This window comes from Lemur catta, chromosome 10, assembly GCF_020740605.2.
Source record: "Lemur catta isolate mLemCat1 chromosome 10, mLemCat1.pri, whole genome shotgun sequence".
NCBI classification, from domain to species: domain Eukaryota; kingdom Metazoa; phylum Chordata; class Mammalia; order Primates; family Lemuridae; genus Lemur; species Lemur catta.
This window is the reverse complement of record NC_059137.1, coordinates 2,237,556-2,255,618: the sequence shown is the minus strand read 5'-3', so window position 1 is coordinate 2,255,618 and position 18,063 is coordinate 2,237,556. Positions and strand designations below refer to the sequence as shown.

The following is an 18,063-nucleotide window of genomic DNA, read 5'->3' as shown; positions in this document are numbered from 1 at the left end:
GTGATTTTAATTTTGAAAATGAGCCACATGGGCAACCTGAGACCAAGATGGGTAATTATGAGCTGAAAGCTGTAGTGGAAGCGAATCCATCTCAACCTGTGAAATAGCAACAAGGTTTGACATGACTATTCCAACCATACTGGACCATTTGAAACAGACCAGTCAAGGTAAAGAAGCTGGATAGATGGGCACTGCATGAATTAAATGCACATCAGAAGAGATACTGTCTCGAAGCTTGCCTTTCTTTGCTGTCACAATGTAAAGGTGAACCATTTCTACACCCGATTGTTATGTGTGATGAAAAATGGATTCTTTTTGACAATCGCAAGCATTTGGCACAATGGTTGGATAAAGAGGAAGTGCCAAATACAGTCCAAAACTGAATATTTATCAAAAAAAGCTAATGGTCTCTGTTTGGTGGTCCAGCACTGGTATTATCCACTATAGCTTCATGAAACCTGGTCAATTCATCACAGCGGATGTCTCCTGCAACCAGTTGGACGAAATGATGAGGATGCTTGCAATTAAGCAGCTGAGATGGGTCAATAGAGACAGGCCAATCCTCTTGCAAGGCAACACTTGACCATATGTCGCACAAACAACGCTGCTCAAACTACAGAAGCCAGACTTGGAAACTGTCATCCACTGTATTCACCAGACCTTGCACCAACTGACTACCACTTCTTCCAGGCTTTGGACCACTTTTTGCAAGGAAAAATATTTAATTCTCAACAGGCTGTGAAAAACACCTTTCACAATTTCATTGCCACTCACTCTCCAGGCTTCTTTGCTATTGACATAAACAAGCTACCATTGCCCCTCTGTGGTTGGTGGTCTCTTACCAGGAAGGACTCCTGGTCAGTTATACCGAAAATACAAAAAGGGAGTTGCAGTCAGGAGGTTGGTTGAAATCAGGGTGAAGCAAGCCTTTCCAAAGGGCTGCTTTCTGTGTGGCCCTCGGTTTCTGGTTAGCAAGAACCTGGTACAATGAGGTGTATCTGACCTCCCGCCCCTCATGGCCTGGAACTCAAATTTAATATTTTTCTGGGGTTGCCTTGACCAAGACGGGTTCGTTCCCTCGGTTAGGGGGTTTTTGTTTCTCCTTGGAATGCTCTGCACCACTTTTCTTTCTCACCCCCCGCACTGACTCCAGCACAAGCTTAAGGTGGTGTTTGTCAAGGCATGGTCTGGACCAAGCACGATGCGCTAGTGACTTGTTACAAAAAACAAAACACACTTATAACACGTAGTGCTCTACTACTATTGGATATTGCTGCAATGCCTTTGCAGCCCCACGGCTTGGGGTTAACCAGGTGGCGTGACCTGGGGGGAACTCCTCCCACAGCTCGGCTTCCCCATCGTATGTGGAAGATGAAGGTCCCCGGCGCCCAGAGCCGCCGCAAGGCTGAGCCTGGAACTGCCCAAGGCAGGCGGGCGCGGGCAACCGAGCAGGCCCCTCCGGCCGCCGGCGGTGCTACACAGACAGCGGCCCCCCAGTTCGCTTTCTCGTCCCCATCCCGGATCCCGGTGAGACCCCCGGCTTGGCCCCGCCAGACCCTCGGGCGCTCACCGCAGACACCGCTCGCCAGGGCGGCGGTCCACCTCCCCTGCGGGCCAGCAGGCGCGCGGAACCGCACGCGCGGTTCCGGTTTCCAGCCAGTCGCAGAGAGACGAGCACTTCCGGCGACTGGAGCGCGCGTGCGGGGTCGTTTCCGGGGTCGCCTCTCGGGTTCGCCTGTCGGGTTGGCGGCCGCTTGGGACTGGTGCGGGCCGGAGCTTGTGCTGCGCGGCAGGGCCCGGCTGCGGGGCCGCGCGTGCCGGGCGGGGCGGGCAGTTTTCTGGCGGCCGCTGCCCGGAGGCGTCCGGCCGGGGCCTTGCCGGGTGCCGCGATGGCGAAGGCGAAGGCCCCCGCGTCCACGCGCGCCCCGAGCAGCCCCGTGGCGAAGTCAGGGCTTGTCACGAAGCTGGCTCAGAAGAACAAGAAGAAGAAAAAAAGGTTCTGGAAAAGCAAGGCGCGAGGAGCAAGCGCGAAGCCGGGAAGCGCCGCCGGTGTTGCGGTGCGACCTCCGCAGGCGCCGGAAGACTTTTCTCGAAACTGGAAGGCGCTGCAAGAGGTGAGATCTGAGAGGCCCGCGGCCCATTTCCCCGGGACTCTCTGTCCGGTTACTGCGGCACGCCGGGAAGGGAAGGCTTGGCGGCCCCAGAGAGGACCTGGGAGGCCAGAACTTTATAATCAGAGCCGGTCCCTGGAAAGGGGCCTGCGAGGGAGGGAGCAGGGGCCCGCAGACGCGCGATGCAGAGGGTTCTCGCAACACCAAGGGCCTTTAAGTAGTTGGTCACTGATGAGAACTGCCCCAGCTTTTGACCTCTTAGAATGTGCAGACACTGCTCCGTGTACGTGCTCTTACGTGGGCCGCAGAGTACCTGCTCTGTTAGGTAGATACTTGTGTCATCTCTGTTGTGCAGATGAGGGAATAGGCCCAGCCAGCAAGGTTCAATTCATCATCTGAGACTGGAGCTGGAAACCGGCCCTCAAACCCAGGCCGGCCCGCAGTCCTGCTCTTGATGGATGCGGGGCTGTGCCAGGTGCCTTCCTAGGCGGTAGTGGCCAGCACTTCTGTGTGGGAGGCTTTCTGCCACGTACTCCCACAGGCTTTGCTCGCCTCCTTACCACGTACGACCCTTGCAGTTAGCTGCTGTCACTAGCCCTGTTTTCTAGATGAAGAAACTGAGGTACAGAGAGCTTCAGAAACTTGGCCTAAGGTCACACCGCTAGGAAACTGGGACTGGGATGGGGATTCACACCCTGTGCCTTGAGTTTGTGCTCTTCACTGCTGTTGTCCTTCGTGTGTCCTCTGCAGTAGGTTATGGAGCCTCAGAGTGAGCGACAGAGAGAATAGGGAACTTCTTGAGCCTCCTGTCACTGTGCCCACTATCTTAATGTGGACATTTCTAATAATGTTCCTGTCTTGACACACAGTTCCCACAGGAAACCCCAGGGTCCTCTATGATTTTTTTTTTTTTTTTTTTGAGGCAGAGTCCCACTCTGTCACCGTGGCTAGAGTGCCATGGCGTCAGCCTAGCTCACCGCAGCCTCAGACTCCTGGGCTGAAGCAATCCTTCTGCCTCAGCCTCCCAAGTAGCTGGGACTACAGGCATACGCCACCATGCCTGGCTAATTTTTTCTGTATATTTTTAGTTGTCCAGCTAATTTCTTTCTATTTTTTAGTAGAGACCGAGTCTCACTCTTGCTCAGGCTGGTCTTGAACTCCTAACCTCCAGCGATCCTCCCGCCTTGGCCTCCCAGAGTGCTAGGATTACAGGCGTGAGCCACCAGGCCCAGCCCTCTCTATGATTTCTTGAGCACCATCTCTTTCTCCTTCTCCTAAGAATGAAAAGCAAAATTAAGTGAATGGAAGGGTTGTTTACTATAGGGAAAACTGAGTTTTTTCTAATTCATGCAGGAAAGTTAGTCTTTCCATTCTTTAACTATTATGGGAACAGGTAAGTAGAAATTCTCCTTGTCATCTCTCAGCTGGCTGCTGTGTATCAGAGTCTTAACTGAGGTCGAGAACAGCCTAGGTAGGGATTTGGACACAAGGAGGAAACTGGGCTCCAAGGCCACAGAGGGCCTCTGCTTGGATGAGAGCCAAGCTGTGGCCCCCACCTGTTCTTCCGCCCCCTCCAGTTTGACGGAACTTTTTTTTCATTGAACACACCCCAGTAACAAACCAAGAAATCTTCTAAAGAAAGATCTTCCATGCACCAGAGTGTTGGCCTAAACTGTGAGAGAAATAACTCTAAAATTAACTCTAACTGAAAAAGAAGAAAAAAAGGCCGGGTGCGGTGGCTCACGCCTGTAATCCCAGCACTTTGGGAGGCTGAGGCGGGAGGATCGCTTGAGTTCAAGAGTTCAAGTCCAGCCTGGGCAAGAGTGAGACCCCATCTCTACAAAAAATAGAAAAATTAGCTGGGTGTGGTGGCGCACACCTGCAGTCTCAGGTACTCAGGAGGCAGGAGAGTCCCTTGAGCCCAGGAGTTTGAGGTTGCAGTGAGCTGTGGTGACAGCACTATGCTCTGGCCTGGGCAACAGAGTGAGACCCTGTCTCAAAGGAAGAAAAGTGGAAAAAGGCTGCTTGTCATCCCTCAGGCTCACAGTGAAGCAGTCTGTGGCGTTTAGTCGCTCAATAGGTATGTGAGGAATAGAGTATAAGTTTGAAATTTTGTAGGAACGAAGGAGCTCCTGTAAAATTATGTATTAAGATAAGCAAAGAACAGCATTTCCCCAAAAGTGACTCATGAGTGAGAATGAAAAGGGGCTTTTTCCAAACCATTTAAAAACGAGTTTCAGTGATGCTGTAGGAAGTGTGCATAGACGTGACTGACGTGTGTGGGTGTGCCACACACACGTTTTTTCAACCTGTTGTGTGTAACTTCCATATTAAAATGGAGTATGTATTTCATTTTGGGTCCCATTAGCTGCTGAAACAAAAATCGCAGGCCCCAGAAAAGCCTCTTGTTATCTGTCATATGGGTTCCAAAAAGCAGCCCGAGATTATCCAGCGAAACAGAAAAGAGATCTCAGATAAAGGAAGGAGAGATGAGATGTCAACAGAAAAAGACCAAGAGGCCACCGGGGGCTCTATTCCTGCAGGATCCAAGGTGGACAGGAAGGCGCCAGTACCTCCCATGAAGGCCAGTGGAGCAGAGCACAATGAGAAGGAAACCAAGAAAAGGACAAATGGTGACATTTCTCCAAAACAAGGGGATATCAAGCATAAGAAGTGGAAAGCTCAGGAGGTGGCAGCCTCAGCCCCGCCCACTGAGTAAGTATTGACACCTGTGCCTGAGTCTCAGCTGTGCCACACAGCTCCTGCCACCCGGCCTTGGTCTTTCTCACCACTGGGAATAAAGGTGCGGTAGCTTCTCTGCCTAGGGCCCGTCTCCCTGCAGAGGCCAGGTGGCGGGACCACCCCACCGCAGCCTTTTCATCACCTTCCGCTGATGTCCTCTGTGTCTTTGTTTACTTGCTGTTTGCCTTCTCCTAGAGTGTGGGCATACGGCGGGCAGGGTGTCATAGTCACTGTTGCAGCTTCCAAGCCTGGGACACAGCAATTTGTGGAATGAATGAGTCCAAACCCAGAAAGGATGGCATGCAAGACCCATCCCTGCTTCTTGCCAGTTGAGGGGTTGGGGGCAAGTTCCTGTATCCTCTGCACCTCAGTGTTGTCATCTGTGGTATCACCAGGAGATTTGTGAGATGTGGCACACACGCTTGGCTCGGTGCCTGGTGGGTACTTATTGTGATGGTCACTCCCACAAGGAAGACCAGGAGTCAGGGGCTGTCTCTGAATGGCTCAGCTGGAGGCGACATACTTGTAAGTCAGAGGCTGGCTTCATGTCCCCTGGGTGTTCAAGACACAGTTGCTCAAGGTTGAAGGAAGGGGCAGGCTGTGCCCCTCCCTGCCGGGCAGCTGTCCAGAGGGGCCTTCAGCAAGGTAGTCCTGCTCCTCCCCAGGGCTGGCGTCGGGCGGGAGAGACGACAGACTACAGTCCTTCAGTCGGGATCAATGCGTGAAGGAGACGGTCACCGGAGCACGAGAGGAGCATGTCCACTCGGAGGGGTGGGAAAGAGCTTTTCTAGGGAAATGACATTTAAGCTGAGCCCAAGAGATAGACTTCCACAGGCAGGTGTTTATATACCTGCATGGGCATCCAAGTAGAGAGGGCAAGCCGCGAAGACATCGGAAGTTATGCCTTGGTGGGGTTCTGTGTTTCCATTTTATGGTCATTGTGTATATTTGTGTTTCCTGATTGTTTGATAATGAACCCATTACTTTTGTCACTAAAAAGGAAACGTTAGAGTCATTACACCTGGGTGGTGGGTTGTATGTTTCTGTTTTATATTTTTTATCTGTAGTTTCTAAATCTTAGAAAATAAGCATATTTTCTAATTAAAAAAAAAATGATGAAAGTGCTGAGATCAAAATAACAGAAGCAGCCTCTGCATCGGTCCACCAGCCGCACCGCCAGCCCGCCAGCACCAGGGGCGCCGCCCAGCGGTTGGACCGGCGCCTTCTGCTGGTCAGCCTGTTCCTGTCTTTGCCTTTCAGGGAAGACATCTGGTTTGATGATGTGGACCCAGGGGATATCGAAGCTGCGCTAGGCCCAGAGGCAGCCAAGATAGCAAGGAAGCAGCTGGGTCGGAGTGAAAGCAGCGTCACCCTCGTGAAGGAGCAGGCCTTCGGCGGGTACGTCAGGCTCGGGGGGACAGCCAGCCTCAAGGGCAGCGGGGGGTCTGCAGGGAAGAGGATGCGAGCTTCTCCTCCAGTTGTGTGGAGCGAGCACCTCCCAGGATGCCACTAAGAACCGTGACACACAGAGCTTGTCACGTGGGTGTGAAGTAGTGACGGGCACTGAGCTTTTCTGTGTGACACTTAGTCTGTGGTCCCTTTGGGTGTGACCCTGGAGTCCTGGGTCCTGCAGTGTTGGTTAAGCTGGAGCCTTTGGTTTCCCTTCAGCCTGACGAAGGCCTTGGCCATGGACTGTGAGATGGTGGGCGTGGGCCCCAAGGGGCAGGAGAGCATTGCTGCCCGCGTGTCCGTCGTGAACCAGTACGGCAGGTGCGTCTACGACAAGTATGTCAAGCCCACCGAGCCCGTGACGGACTACAGGACCGCGGTCAGCGGGATACTGCCCGAGAACCTCAAACAGGGTACGTGGTGAACACAGAAGGGAAAATACGACTGGATTCACTGCCTGCCTTCCGTGCCCTGTTCTGCCCGGGACATTCTCCAAAGCAATAGTCCTGACAAATCTTTCCTCCCCCAGGGTAATGGGTTTTGAAATACAAAAGGCAGCCTCCGAGGCGCTCAGCCATCTGTGTCTGGTGCTCGCGCCTCTCGCCTACCGCCTGTAGGACCAGGACTGCGGTCCTGAACTGCTGTGCGCTGTGCCGCAGTGGGGCCAGGATGGAGAGTTAGAGGACCAGCAAGGAGGCCACCGGGCTGGGGAGGGGGCCGCGAGGAGGGAGGTTGCGGTGGACCCCTGTGAGGACTCTGGGGGTCCCCGGGGATGCAGGTCGTGTGCCGTGAGAAGCCTGGTCAGGCTTAAGTTCTAGCAGGTTCCCTGTGGCTGCAGCATTGAGAACAGACTGTAGGGCCATGAGGGTGGAAATAGGATAGCTTGGTAGGAGGCATGGACTGGGGTGAGACTTGGGTCAAGGAGGTGGCCGTTAGAAGTGACCAGAAGTGGGCCGGGCACGGTGTCTCACGCCTGTAATCCTAGCCCTCTGGGAGGCCGAGGCGGGTGGATCACTCGAGGTCAGGAGTTCAAGACCAGCCTGAGCAAGACCCCGTTTCTACTAAAAATAGAAATAAATTATCTGGACAACTAAAAATATATATAGAAAAAATTAGCCGGGCATGGTGGCGCATGCCTGTAGTCCCGGCTATTTGGGAGGCTGAGGCAGTAGGATCACTTGAGCCCAGGAGTTTGAGGTTGCTGTGAGCTAGGCTGATGCCACGGCACTCTAGCCTGGGCAACACAGTGAGACTCTGTCTCAAAAAAATAAAATAAAATAAAATAAAATAAAAAGAAGTGACCAGAAGTGACCCAACCCGGATACAGCTGAAGGCTGAGTCTGTGGGTTAAGAGGTGAGGGCGTCCAGGACGACCGAGGCCAGGCAGTGTCTCTCCTCTGCACCCCTCCGTTCTCTCTCCTTACGCTCCCTTCTCTGCTTTATCTGGTGTGCACGGCCGCTCCTCAGAACAGTGGACTGGCCGGTGCCTCTTGGTTCCCTTCCTAGGGGCGGGGAGGCTGGTCCTGCTCGGGTCAGACCACCCTTGGTCTGGTCAGCTCTGGCCGGGGCGGGCAGAGTCACATGGTGCAGTGTGGTTGCCAGAGCCCCTCCCTCGGTGTAGAGGACGGGACAGGGCTCCCACAAGTGGGATTGGAGGTGGGGTGGTCCCCAAAGGGTATCCCAAAAGGTCCCCGGAAAGCAGGCAGAGCTGCCTCCGGAGCACGGGGTCTGGGGCAGCGTGTGTCCGCCCCACTGTCTGTGGGGGAGAGCCAATCTTGTTTTTATTTCTATTTGGAAACCATACAGTATAAGCCCTGGTTTTTTACTATGAAATTGAAGTCAAACTGCTCTGTCAGATGGCCCTGAGAGTTTCTAAAGCTTACTCTCAACGAGTGCAGTCCTCGGGCCGTGGCACGAGTGTGCAGACGGGAGCCGGTCCTCAGGCCGTGTGCAGAGCCGTCCTTCTTCTCGCCCCAGAGGTGGCCCTCGCAGCCACGCCTGCCAAGGCCTGTGAGGCTCTTCTCCCCAGTGGCTTCAAGCCGCCCCTCCGTGTGGCTTTGCAGTCCCAGCCTGCTGTCTTCGGTCTGACTGGGGTGGGAGGGGGCCTTCCTCTCAGAGCATGACCATGGTTTATGTGTTGCTAAAAACCGCTTGTTTGTTTTGATTTTTCAGGAGAAGAATTTGAAATTGTTCAGAAGGAAGTGGCAGAAATGTTGAAGGGCAGAATTCTAGTTGGGCATGCACTGCATAATGACCTAAAGGTACTGGGTTTGGGGGACCTCCTGGGAACTTAGGGTGCACTGGCTCTCCCACGCACGTCATTAATACATGCACGCCCTTGTGTGCTCTATCTGCAGAAGCGCCATTGTGAGAGTTAAGAGGTTTCTTTGAGTGGGTGCGCTGTGTAGGGGATACTCTGGTGATGACATCAAACACTGTTTACTGGTTCTTACCGTGTTCTAGGAGCCACGCTAGGCTCCTGTTCTAAAAGCCCAGCTAGACCGCGGTTCCAGTTCCAGAGTAGCCAGCAGCCCCGCTGACGCAGGCTGGACGTGGTGCCACAGTTGTGCCTTTCACAGGACTCTCTGTCACCTGGCAGACAGCCTGATGTGCAGCCCCACCCGGGACCAGGGCCCCTCACGCGGGAAACCTGCTCACACTGGCGACGCTCCGTGGTTCGTGTGAGCCTCGCCCTGGCGCGGGGGCTGCCCTGTGTCCTTCCTGGCGTCCCAGGTGCCCATTCAGTACAGCACTAGGACCCTGGGCAGGAAGGGCACCACGAGGCAGGAGGGCAGTCCCCTCCTGGGTCCCGGGAGGCAGGAGTGGGGAGCCGGGCAGAGAGAGCACACATGCCAGCGGGACAGCGCAGGAGAGCACATGTGGCTACTCTCAGCACATACACATGGGAACAGGGCAGGGTCACAAGTCAGGGCAGATGCCTGGTTTGTTTAAAGGAAGCAGTAGAGCTGGGCACGGTGAGCCTGTGATCCCGGTTATTCAGGAGGTTGAGGCAGTAGGATCACTTGAGTGCAGGAGTTCAAGGCCAGCCTAGGTGATATATAGAGCCCCCATCTCTAAAAAGAAGAAAAACAGCAGGAAAGGTGGGGAGCCTGGCCTGCTGGGTAGGAGAGATCCTTCTCGGTCCTTCCTAATGCCCAGCGGCAGCTTTTGCCATGTTATTGCCATTATGGCGCTTTGTACGACGGATCTCATTGTATAATAGGTCTCATTTAATTCTTTTAAAATGGCTAAAGTGACATGCTGCTTTTATAGGTGGCAAAACTGAGCCTCAGCGAGGTTAAGTGGCAAGCCCAAGCATCAGTGTGATAGCTGTGCGCACCAGACCCAACGCCAGGTCTCCTTCCCTCTGACCTCACCCGTCCCACATGGGCAAAGCCAGGCCGCTGCCCCTGTGGCTGCCATCACCAGGCAGCGTTTCCTCAGTCGTTCTGGGCTCGATTGGCCTCACGCCTCACTGGCCAGCCCCCCTTGGCCACCTGAGCAGGCAGCGGTGGGGAATCTCGGAAGGACTCGCAGGGTCCACGTCCAGTGGCCCCAGGTGTGGCCTCTGGCCTCCGCCCCCTCAGCGTCTCTGCTGATTAGAACATCCTGGGAAGGCAGAATGGGAGGTTGTCCTAACAAAACGTCATCACCCCCAGACACTGCCACAGGTGGTAACCTGTCCTCCTCTCCTAACTCCGGCCCCACCCTGGTAACTTGTGCAGACTTGTTTTAAGTCTCTTTTGAAGGTTATGGTAAGGTTGCAGGATCAGCTGTTAAGATCTGTTACCATTTCTAACTTCATGATGTGCAGACCCAACTCAAAATCCAGGACTTATTGGTGACTGTCTTCCTCCTATTTCCTGGATTTCAAAATTTTATTAATGGATTCTGACTCTTGGGCATTACCTTAAGTCAGCGTGGTAAATTGCTCTTATAAGTGCAAGTTCGTATCAATACCTTTTCCCACATATGTGTATATGCATGTGTGTTACAGACTGGGATTGCCCGTAAGATGTTATTTGCTACAAACTAAAAATGAAAATGACTGTTATATTTTCTTCTAGGTGCTGTTTCTTGATCATCCAAAAAAGAAGATTCGGGATACACAGAAATATAAACCTTTCAAGAGTCAAGTGCAGGTACTTACGATGAGTGTGACTCAGCACGTCACACTTCTGTTGTGCTGGTTCACCCCATGGTCCCGGTAGCTGACTTGTTGCTTCAAGGGTTTTTGTTTTGTGTTTGTTTTTTCCTTTAACTTTAAAACTAGAAGGAATCTTAAAAGTAGAGTTCAGCCACGCGACTGTGACGGGGACACATTCTGTCCACGCTAACCTCTGGTGGGTCTCTGAGTGGGACGTGGTGCCCGTCCGTCGTTGCCACTCCAGAGGGTGCCAAGGGCAGAGCTGCCCCCTTGCAATAAGCAGGGCCTGAGGGTGGGAGATGGAGGTACTGACTCCTTCCCTGGCCCTGCTGCTCTGTTGGCTGATTTGGGGGGTGTCACCAGCCCCCTGTGGGTGGCCTGTGTGCCGCCTGGGTTGGGGCTCACGGCTGGTGGAGTGGCCCATTCAGGCAGGGTCTGCAGAGGCTCCTGACCCGTCACGCTGTGGCTGTCTCTTCCCCCTTTGCAGAGCGGACGGCCATCTCTGAAACTGCTTTCAGAGAAAATCCTGGGCATCAGGGTCCAGCAGGCAGAGCATTGTTCGGTAAGTATGTCCTTGGGTGACAGTCCTCAGGGTTTGGGGCAGTCCCTGGCCCGGAAACCCAGGTGTGTGTCAGCTGACAGCAGACACAGGTGAGGCCTGGGCACCTTTTTTAGGAGGCTGTTGGTCCAAGAAAAATGAAATGGCAGGGCAGGCTTACAAGATACTGATTCAAGTCTCAATACTTACGTGGAACACTTAACACAAACTACTGTATTTTAAGTATTTGGTGAGAAAGTCACCAGTCTAAATCGAAGGCCCTCTAGGACCAGGTGGCCCAGGCCCGCCAGCCCTCGGCCCTCCCCGGTCGGCTCTGCTTCTGTAGGACGGAGTTGACCCTGGCGGCGCCATCTCGGCGGTTTGTGCCCTTTCTGCCCGTCTGCTTGGCCCTCGTGCCGCATCCATGCTCCCAGCCTGCTGTCCCTTGCATCCATAAATGTCATCTGATGAACCCAAAAAGGCGACATGTTTGTTACTTCTCTGGGTTTCCCTTTCTTCTGTGGGCAGGAGTGTCTGTCACAGGTGCGGTGACGACCAGGTCGCTGCACCAGCTCCTTCAGGTTTCCCCCCTCCCTCCTGCATGTGCACTCGCTGTGCGCTGGCACAGTGGCTGGCGGGAAGGGCTCTGCTGTGGAGCTGACTCTGGGTGGCCTGTGGTCATGCTGGTGGCCTGCTGGGATAGTTGGTGTTCTGTGTCGCCTAGGTGCAGGACGCGCAGGCGGCCATGAGACTGTACGTCATGGTGAAGAAGGAGTGGGAGAGTACGGCCGGGGACAGGCGCCCCCCAGCAGCCGCTCCAGACAACCACACCGACAATGCCTGACAGCCCCTGCCCTGCTGCTGGCGCTGCCCCTCCCACAGCCCTGTGGTGGCTCCTGATCCCCAGGCAGTGTGACCAAAGCACAGGGACACATCAGGTCACCCTGCTCTGGTGGAGCACGGCACACACGTTCCTGGACACTTCCTCCTTGACTGTGGTCTGAAACCTGACCTTACTGCTGTGTGTTCGGGGGCAGGATGGCAGGGATGTAGCAGGGGAGGAAGTTGGCAGGTTGGCGACACCACCGTCTGCTGAGCACTAGAGCAGGAGTGGGACGTGTGGGCTGTTGGCCTGCCCGTGCCGCCATTGCCCATCCGACGGGCTTTGGTGGGATTCACCCTGGGTCCAAGGGCAGGACACACCCTGGGTGCTCAGCGTCTTCCTCTGAGGAGGCCCCTTTTCCTCTGTGGTCTGGGGGATGTGATGAGCTGTGCTGGACTGAGGGGACCCGGGCCAGGGTCTGCAGTTAGCTGGGACGCGGCCGGCGGTACAGCAGTTGCTTCACTGGGAGCGTCCTGCGGCCGTTGGGAGTGTGAGAGGCTTCCTGGGGGGTGGTGTTCCTTTCTCATTCCCGCTTCTCCCAGTTGGCCCAGGCTTGGCAGGTGGGCGCATGCCCCATAGGAGCTTCTGCCCACAGCGTGACTACATGCGGAGCCTCCGTCCCCTGGAGGCTGGGGAACCTGCTGACCTTGGGCTGCTTGCTCTGGAAAAGCCATGTGAGCTCTCGGGGGCCAGTGGCGCTGACAAGTGAATAAAGCCTAAGGCTTTCTTGAGTCGCCCCGCGGCCATACAGAACTGGCGCCAGCCCCTGAGGATGTTACTCAGCATAGATGCAGATGTTTGCTTTGAATATATGTGAGGTTTGGTGTCTTCCCTCATTGGAATGGTCCAAAAGGACCCCGTGTCCAGACTGCTGCCTGGCCCCGCCCGCAGCAAGGTGTGTGTAGACGCAGGGTTAAGGGCCCCCGCTGCAGCCACTGCCAGTCCCCGGAAACAGGCACACCAGGAATGGCCTTGGGCCTCTTTATTGGTCACTTCAGAGTGTGAGATACACATACCAGTCCCAGTGACCATTCTCTGCCCCACCCCCCAGCACCCCCCAGGAAAACATCACCCCCACCACTGGGCAGCTCTGGCTATGCAGGGCCAGGAAGGGCGGGCACTTCAGGGCAGGGGGAGAGGGCGCTCGTGGAGGAGGGGGGCCTCTGGGGTGCCCGCCTCCTCGCTGGCGCCAGTGCCCGGAGGCTTCCCTTCCAGGGGACAGGCAAGTGTGGCTGACGCCGCCTCCAGCCTCAGAAGCGCTTGCTCCACGTAAGAAACCAGGTCCTGGGAGGAGGAGGCAAGCAGGCCAGTTGTCATGGGCAGTTCCAGATCCCAAGCATGCACTTGTGTGACTTAATCCACTGATGATGGACAGGAAACTTACTTTGAAAAGGTCTGATCATCCCTCCCCTTTAGGATTGATTTTGGCCCAGTCACAGAGATGGGAAAATAGTCATTAAAACTATACATGTGGAGATCGAGGTCAGTTCCGTGTAAATTCTTATTCCAGGCCCTGGAGTCGGTGTCCCCAGGTGGGGGCCTGGCTGGCAGGAGGCCCAGTGTCACTCACCAGGCTGGAGGTGAAGCGCTCCTTGATCTCCCGGGCCAGGGTGTGGATGCCGTGGGTCACCAGCTCCGGCAGGATCTCCTCTGTGGTGGAGCAGAGGGCCTGAGGCCAGGGCCCCTCCTGTGCCCACTGGGAGCCCCAGTAGCCAGCCGGCAGGACAAGGCTGGGTCCGGTCCCCGTCCCACTCAGGCTTGGCCTGCGGTTCTCGGGCCCTGTGCATCACCCTCGGCCGGGACGGTGCCTGGCGCATAGTGGGCGCTCAAAAGATGCTGAGTGAATGGGAAGTTGAGAGGGCTGCAGAGCGGGGGTGAGTCCGTGGGCCATGGAGCCCCTTCCCCTTTGCCTGTCAGAGCTGCGAGCAGGTTCCTCTGACCACTGGCTTGCAGGGGCAGGGGCGCGGGAGGGGGGTCTCACTGTAGGGAACGAGGTGGGCGAGCAGCACGCAGATGTTCTCCACCACGTCGGGGTCATCCTTGTAGAGCTGGTAGGTCTCCTTGATGAGGCCAAGGCCACTGGTGCCCCCCTCCTGCACCACCACCTGGAAAGCCGCCAGCTCTGGGGGCAGGTGAGAGTGGGTTCCTACCCTGGTGGTCTCTGAAAGGGGAGAGCCGCCTCCCTGCGAAGGACGGTCACTCTGCTCCCCGCCAGGCCCGTCCCACGCGGAGCAGCAGAGGCCTGGCTGCTTTGCTCTCCCCTCTGGGCCGGCCGCCCAGCCGGAGCAGAGTTGGGATGGGACCTCAGAGGGCTCGTCGTAGGCTGCTGGGCAAGGTGTGCCAGGGGTGGGACGGGAGGGGACAGGACCTGAGCAGGGTTGGGTGGGAGTCTGTCCCCAGGGGTGGGGACCTTGGCCAGTCCCTAAGTCAAGTGTTCTCTGTAAAGGATTATCAGGCCTTGATCATGCCATGCTTGTCATGGGGCCCGGCATGCCGAGCTGAGTGACAGGCAGGGTTTGTGTTGTGGGGAATTGGAGATGGACCTGTCGTGGAGCTGCTTTACTGAGTCAGGACGTGCCTGTGTGTCAGGAAACCTGTGCAGGCAGCGTGCGTGCTCACAGGCAGGGAAAGGTGGCCACGCGAGAGCCCTGGGCAACACAAAGTTTATCAAACGTGTGTATGGACGTCTCGATGGCTATTTCTGGATCATAGGGTTATAGATCATTTTTCATTTCCTTTCTGGTTTTTTCTTCTGTGTTTTGGTCTGTGGCAGCTGGCAGGCAGCCCCATCCCACCGCAGGCTCACCTGACACCTTGACGAGGCTGGCCAGTCCCCGGTAGGCGTTGTTCACCACCAGGACTCTGTCCTGGCACAGGCGGATGCTTTGCAGGAACACTGCTGTTGCCTGTTCAAACTGGCTCTCCTTTATGCAGCCTGCAGAGGGCCGGGCGGGGCTCACTGCCTGTGAGTCCGGGGCCCACCCTCCCAGCTCCTGAGGCCCAGGGTGCTCACCCAGCAAGGACAGCAGCCAGAGCACTGCACAGCCAGCCTCAGCCACCTCCCCGTCCGTGGGGTAGGCATCCAGCACCTGGATGAGGAGGGCCGGGGCCTTCTCCAAGGGGGTCTTGTCCACAATGATAGCTGGGACCAGGACAAGGGTGTCGAGTGGATACCTAGGCTTTAGGTGCATGCAGGAGGGACTGCTGTATACATGCCCCCCCCACCTGCTGCCTCCTTCCCCCCAAGGACAACAGCAGACATGGGGCGGGGGGTCAGATGTCCTCAGAGAAGGAAGGTCAGGAGGCTTGAGGCCACCAAGTCTGGAGGGAAGGGATCACCCCTGGGAGAGGCTTGGGGGACCTGTGCTCTGGGTGTTGGTAGGGCTGTCTTGGGCTTCCCGGGCAGGCTCTCCGTGGCTGGGCACTGGAGTGCCACAGCAGGGTCTAGAGGGGAGAGGCCGCACAGGCCAGGGGTCCCAATTGTGAATCAAAAATCAGAACAGGGCATCTGACGCTAAGGCTGATCGCTGGAGCCAGGACTGCCCAGGAAATTCCAGGACGTTCCCCTGGGCAGGAGGCGCCAGATCTGAGGGGTCTGCCCACTGGACATGAAGTCCTGAAGTCCTGCACCCGCCAGGCACGGCCTTTCCCCTGCTCCCGCCCCCTATCCTTCCCTCCCCCCTTTGCTTTCCTCTGCTTCAGTTCTGGCCTCTCAGAAGAGCCTCCACGGGCCATGGCTGTCCTCAGTGTTCAAGGACAGGGCGTGGAGGCCCTTGAAGGCTGTCAGAGGCAGTTGGGGACCAGCTGGGGGAGAGGTGCCGGCCCCCAGCAGCAGGAAGGCCCCTCACCATCCACCAGGAGGCACCAGAGCAGGCTCAGGCCACTGACACAGATGTCCCTGTTCTCAGGAGAGCTGTCCAGGTGTTCCACGATGTGCTCCAACAGCCCGGCCTTATGCAGCTCCTCTGAGGCCAGTGCTGTGAGTGGGCCTGGGAATGAGGACCACAGACAGAGGGTCCCCTTCCTCCAGGAAGCCTTCCCAGAGTGCCTCCTGCCTTTGTTGTCCTTGGGCACTGCAGTCCCATTTGACCTGCGTTCCTGGGCACCTGCTCTGGGCCAGGTCTCATGTACTTGTGGAACCCAGGAACGAGGACATGGGCCTGACCCTGGAGGAGTCTGTCCATCTTCTGGGTCGCCATTACTAACTAGGCTGGGTCCAGCCTCTGTGGCGCCCCTCCAGGGGGCCTGGCCCCACCTCCTAGGCCTCAAGGAGCAGGCCTGTGCCTTCCAGGACAGGACTGTGGTTGGGCCTGGTCCCCATAGGATGACCTGATATCCCATTTGCCCGATGGTTCTACCTTACACCTATTCCTGGCACCTCCCTTCGCTCCCAAAAGTGAGACCAGTGACGTATGATCAGTTATCCAGTCTGTGTGGTGAAGAGAGAGAGTACGGGGGCCCTGCCCACCACGGGACCCATCTTCCTGTGGGGAGAACAATGCCCACCTGCCTAGTGGGTCAAGATGCATAGAACCCACGGCCTGGTCCCCTGAGCCCTCAGTATGACCCTCTTGTCCCCACAGTCCTCAGGCCTACTGTGGTCTGGCTAGCGGCAAAAGCCCAGCATGTTCTAGGGCATGGAGACACGCAGGGCATGGGCCCCCCGCCTCCCAGGAAGGGCAGAAAGTGTGTGTGCGACAGACGTCACTGTGAAGCCGTGGCCATGCCTGGCGCAGTCGGCGTCTGTGCACATCTGTAGAGGGAACCAGTGACTAGAAGCGGAAGCTTGTCACCAAGATGGAAAAGGAAGCCACCTGCCTTTGGAGCAGACCGACTGGAGGTGGCTCGGGTAGGCCTGACACCACCCTGTCCAACCAACGTGTACCCACACACACTCCCCAGCCCATCCCGAGTTCTGGGGCCTGGGGGGCGGAAGTGGCCAGCAGACGGACCCTGGCCCGTGATGATGGACAGCAGGTTGTAGACCAGGATGATGAGCTGCTCCACGTCGGGGTGGCTCCGCAGGACGCTCAGCAGGGTGGAGAGGACCGAGATGTCACAGGGAGCCTCGGCTTCTGGGTCGCGCTTCAGCGCTGTTCGGGCCAGAGAAATCGGCCCTTAACCTGCACTGCTGGGGTGGGCAGGCAAGGCACACAGGTCCCCGCCCCCCGCCAGGGACAGCCCTTAGGACACCGAGGTCTGTCTCTCCTGGCCCAGAGCAGGTCCCCACAAATGCTGTGGCCAGGTCTGGGGGTGTGAAAATCAAGCCTTCACTGTGAAACTAGAAAGGTAACGATACTTTTGGCTTAAAGACACCTCAACCTTTTTTTTTAAACAACCCAAAGACCCTGCTCCCACCTGGCCCGCAAGCCCTCTCCTGGGGACACAACCCACCCTCCTTGAGGGTCACACCGGAGGACCCCATTGTGTCTAGCTCCTCGTTTCGTAGCTGGGAAACGTGGGAATGATGGGGGCCTGGGCAGGCCCTGCATGTGCCGCGTCTGCAGGCTCCTGGGATGGGGTCGGGTGGGCAGAGCAAGGCCCGGGCTGTCAGAGGGCCAGACACCAGTGGGGTAACTGGCGTGGGGGTGCAGGGGCACCAGGAGGGCCCCACCCGGCCCGGTGCCCACCTTGGCCCAGGAGGCGCAGCAGCAGGGAGCAGGCGCACAGCTGTACGTCGGCGATCCTCTCGTGCTGCTGCATGACGGCCGTCACCATCTCCAGCAGTTCCGCGGGCCACGGCAGACCTGGCAGGGCAGAGCAGCATGGACAGGACGTGTGGGATCGGGGGGTCGGAGTCTGGGGGCATCACAGCCCCCAGTGGGTGAATGGAGGGGCAGAGAGAGGCGCTTGTGGGGTCTACCGTAGGCATCTGGGGGTGGGCCTTCCTGCTGCTGCCCTCACTGGGCAGACAGAACAGGACAGCGAGGCGCCAGCACCTGCTCTGGAGCAGTAGTGGGGACCACCCTGTCCACTGCAGAGCCCTCGGCTGTGCCGCCCAGCAACAGGTGTGGCTGGGTTCCATCCAGCTCTGTCAGGGACCGTGCTGCATGCAGGGGACGGTGAGAGGCAGTGCTCCCTGCCTCGTCACCCCCACCAGTGTTTCGTCGTTGGAGGAGTGCAGACAGCAACCCCTTCATGGGGCTCAGTGACAGTGACAAAGGGCCAGCCCAACAGCCTCCCTTAGCGTCCC

At 56.8% G+C, this 18,063-nt stretch overlaps 2 protein-coding genes across 10 annotated transcripts in view; one reads left to right on the top strand and one right to left on the bottom strand.

Moving 5' to 3' along the window:
• The first annotated feature begins 1,814 nt into the window (after positions 1-1,814).
• On the top strand, positions 1,815-13,351 carry REXO4 (REX4 homolog, 3'-5' exonuclease). Its single transcript, XM_045563813.1, has 8 exons — positions 1,815-2,114; positions 4,480-4,826; positions 6,114-6,251; positions 6,522-6,715; positions 8,475-8,563; positions 10,370-10,444; positions 10,937-11,011; positions 11,712-13,351. The coding sequence occupies exons 1-8, from the start codon at positions 1,890-1,892 to the stop codon at positions 11,829-11,831; spliced, it is 1,263 nt and encodes a 420-aa protein (XP_045419769.1). The 5' UTR covers positions 1,815-1,889; the 3' UTR covers positions 11,832-13,351.
• The window catches only part of STKLD1 (serine/threonine kinase like domain containing 1), a 19,800-nt gene continuing 14,658 nt past the window's right edge, over positions 12,922-18,063 (bottom strand). For 6 of the 9 annotated variants that reach the window (XM_045563805.1, XM_045563803.1, XM_045563804.1 and 3 more), the window contains 8 exons: positions 17,501-17,617; positions 16,823-16,963; positions 15,719-15,859; positions 14,884-15,012; positions 14,677-14,805; positions 13,852-14,031; positions 13,441-13,520; positions 12,922-13,154 (listed from right to left, as the gene is read on the bottom strand). In XM_045563805.1, the coding sequence (XP_045419761.1) occupies positions 12,993-13,154; positions 13,441-13,520; positions 13,852-14,031; positions 14,677-14,805; positions 14,884-15,012; positions 15,719-15,859; positions 16,823-16,963; positions 17,501-17,617 (1,079 nt within the window). In that variant the 3' untranslated portion in view covers positions 12,922-12,992. The remainder of the gene's footprint in view (positions 13,155-13,440; positions 13,521-13,851; positions 14,032-14,676; positions 14,806-14,883; positions 15,013-15,718; positions 15,860-16,822; positions 16,964-17,500; positions 17,618-18,063) is intronic. The other 3 variants (XM_045563812.1, XM_045563806.1, XM_045563807.1) reach the window with 3 other exon arrangements.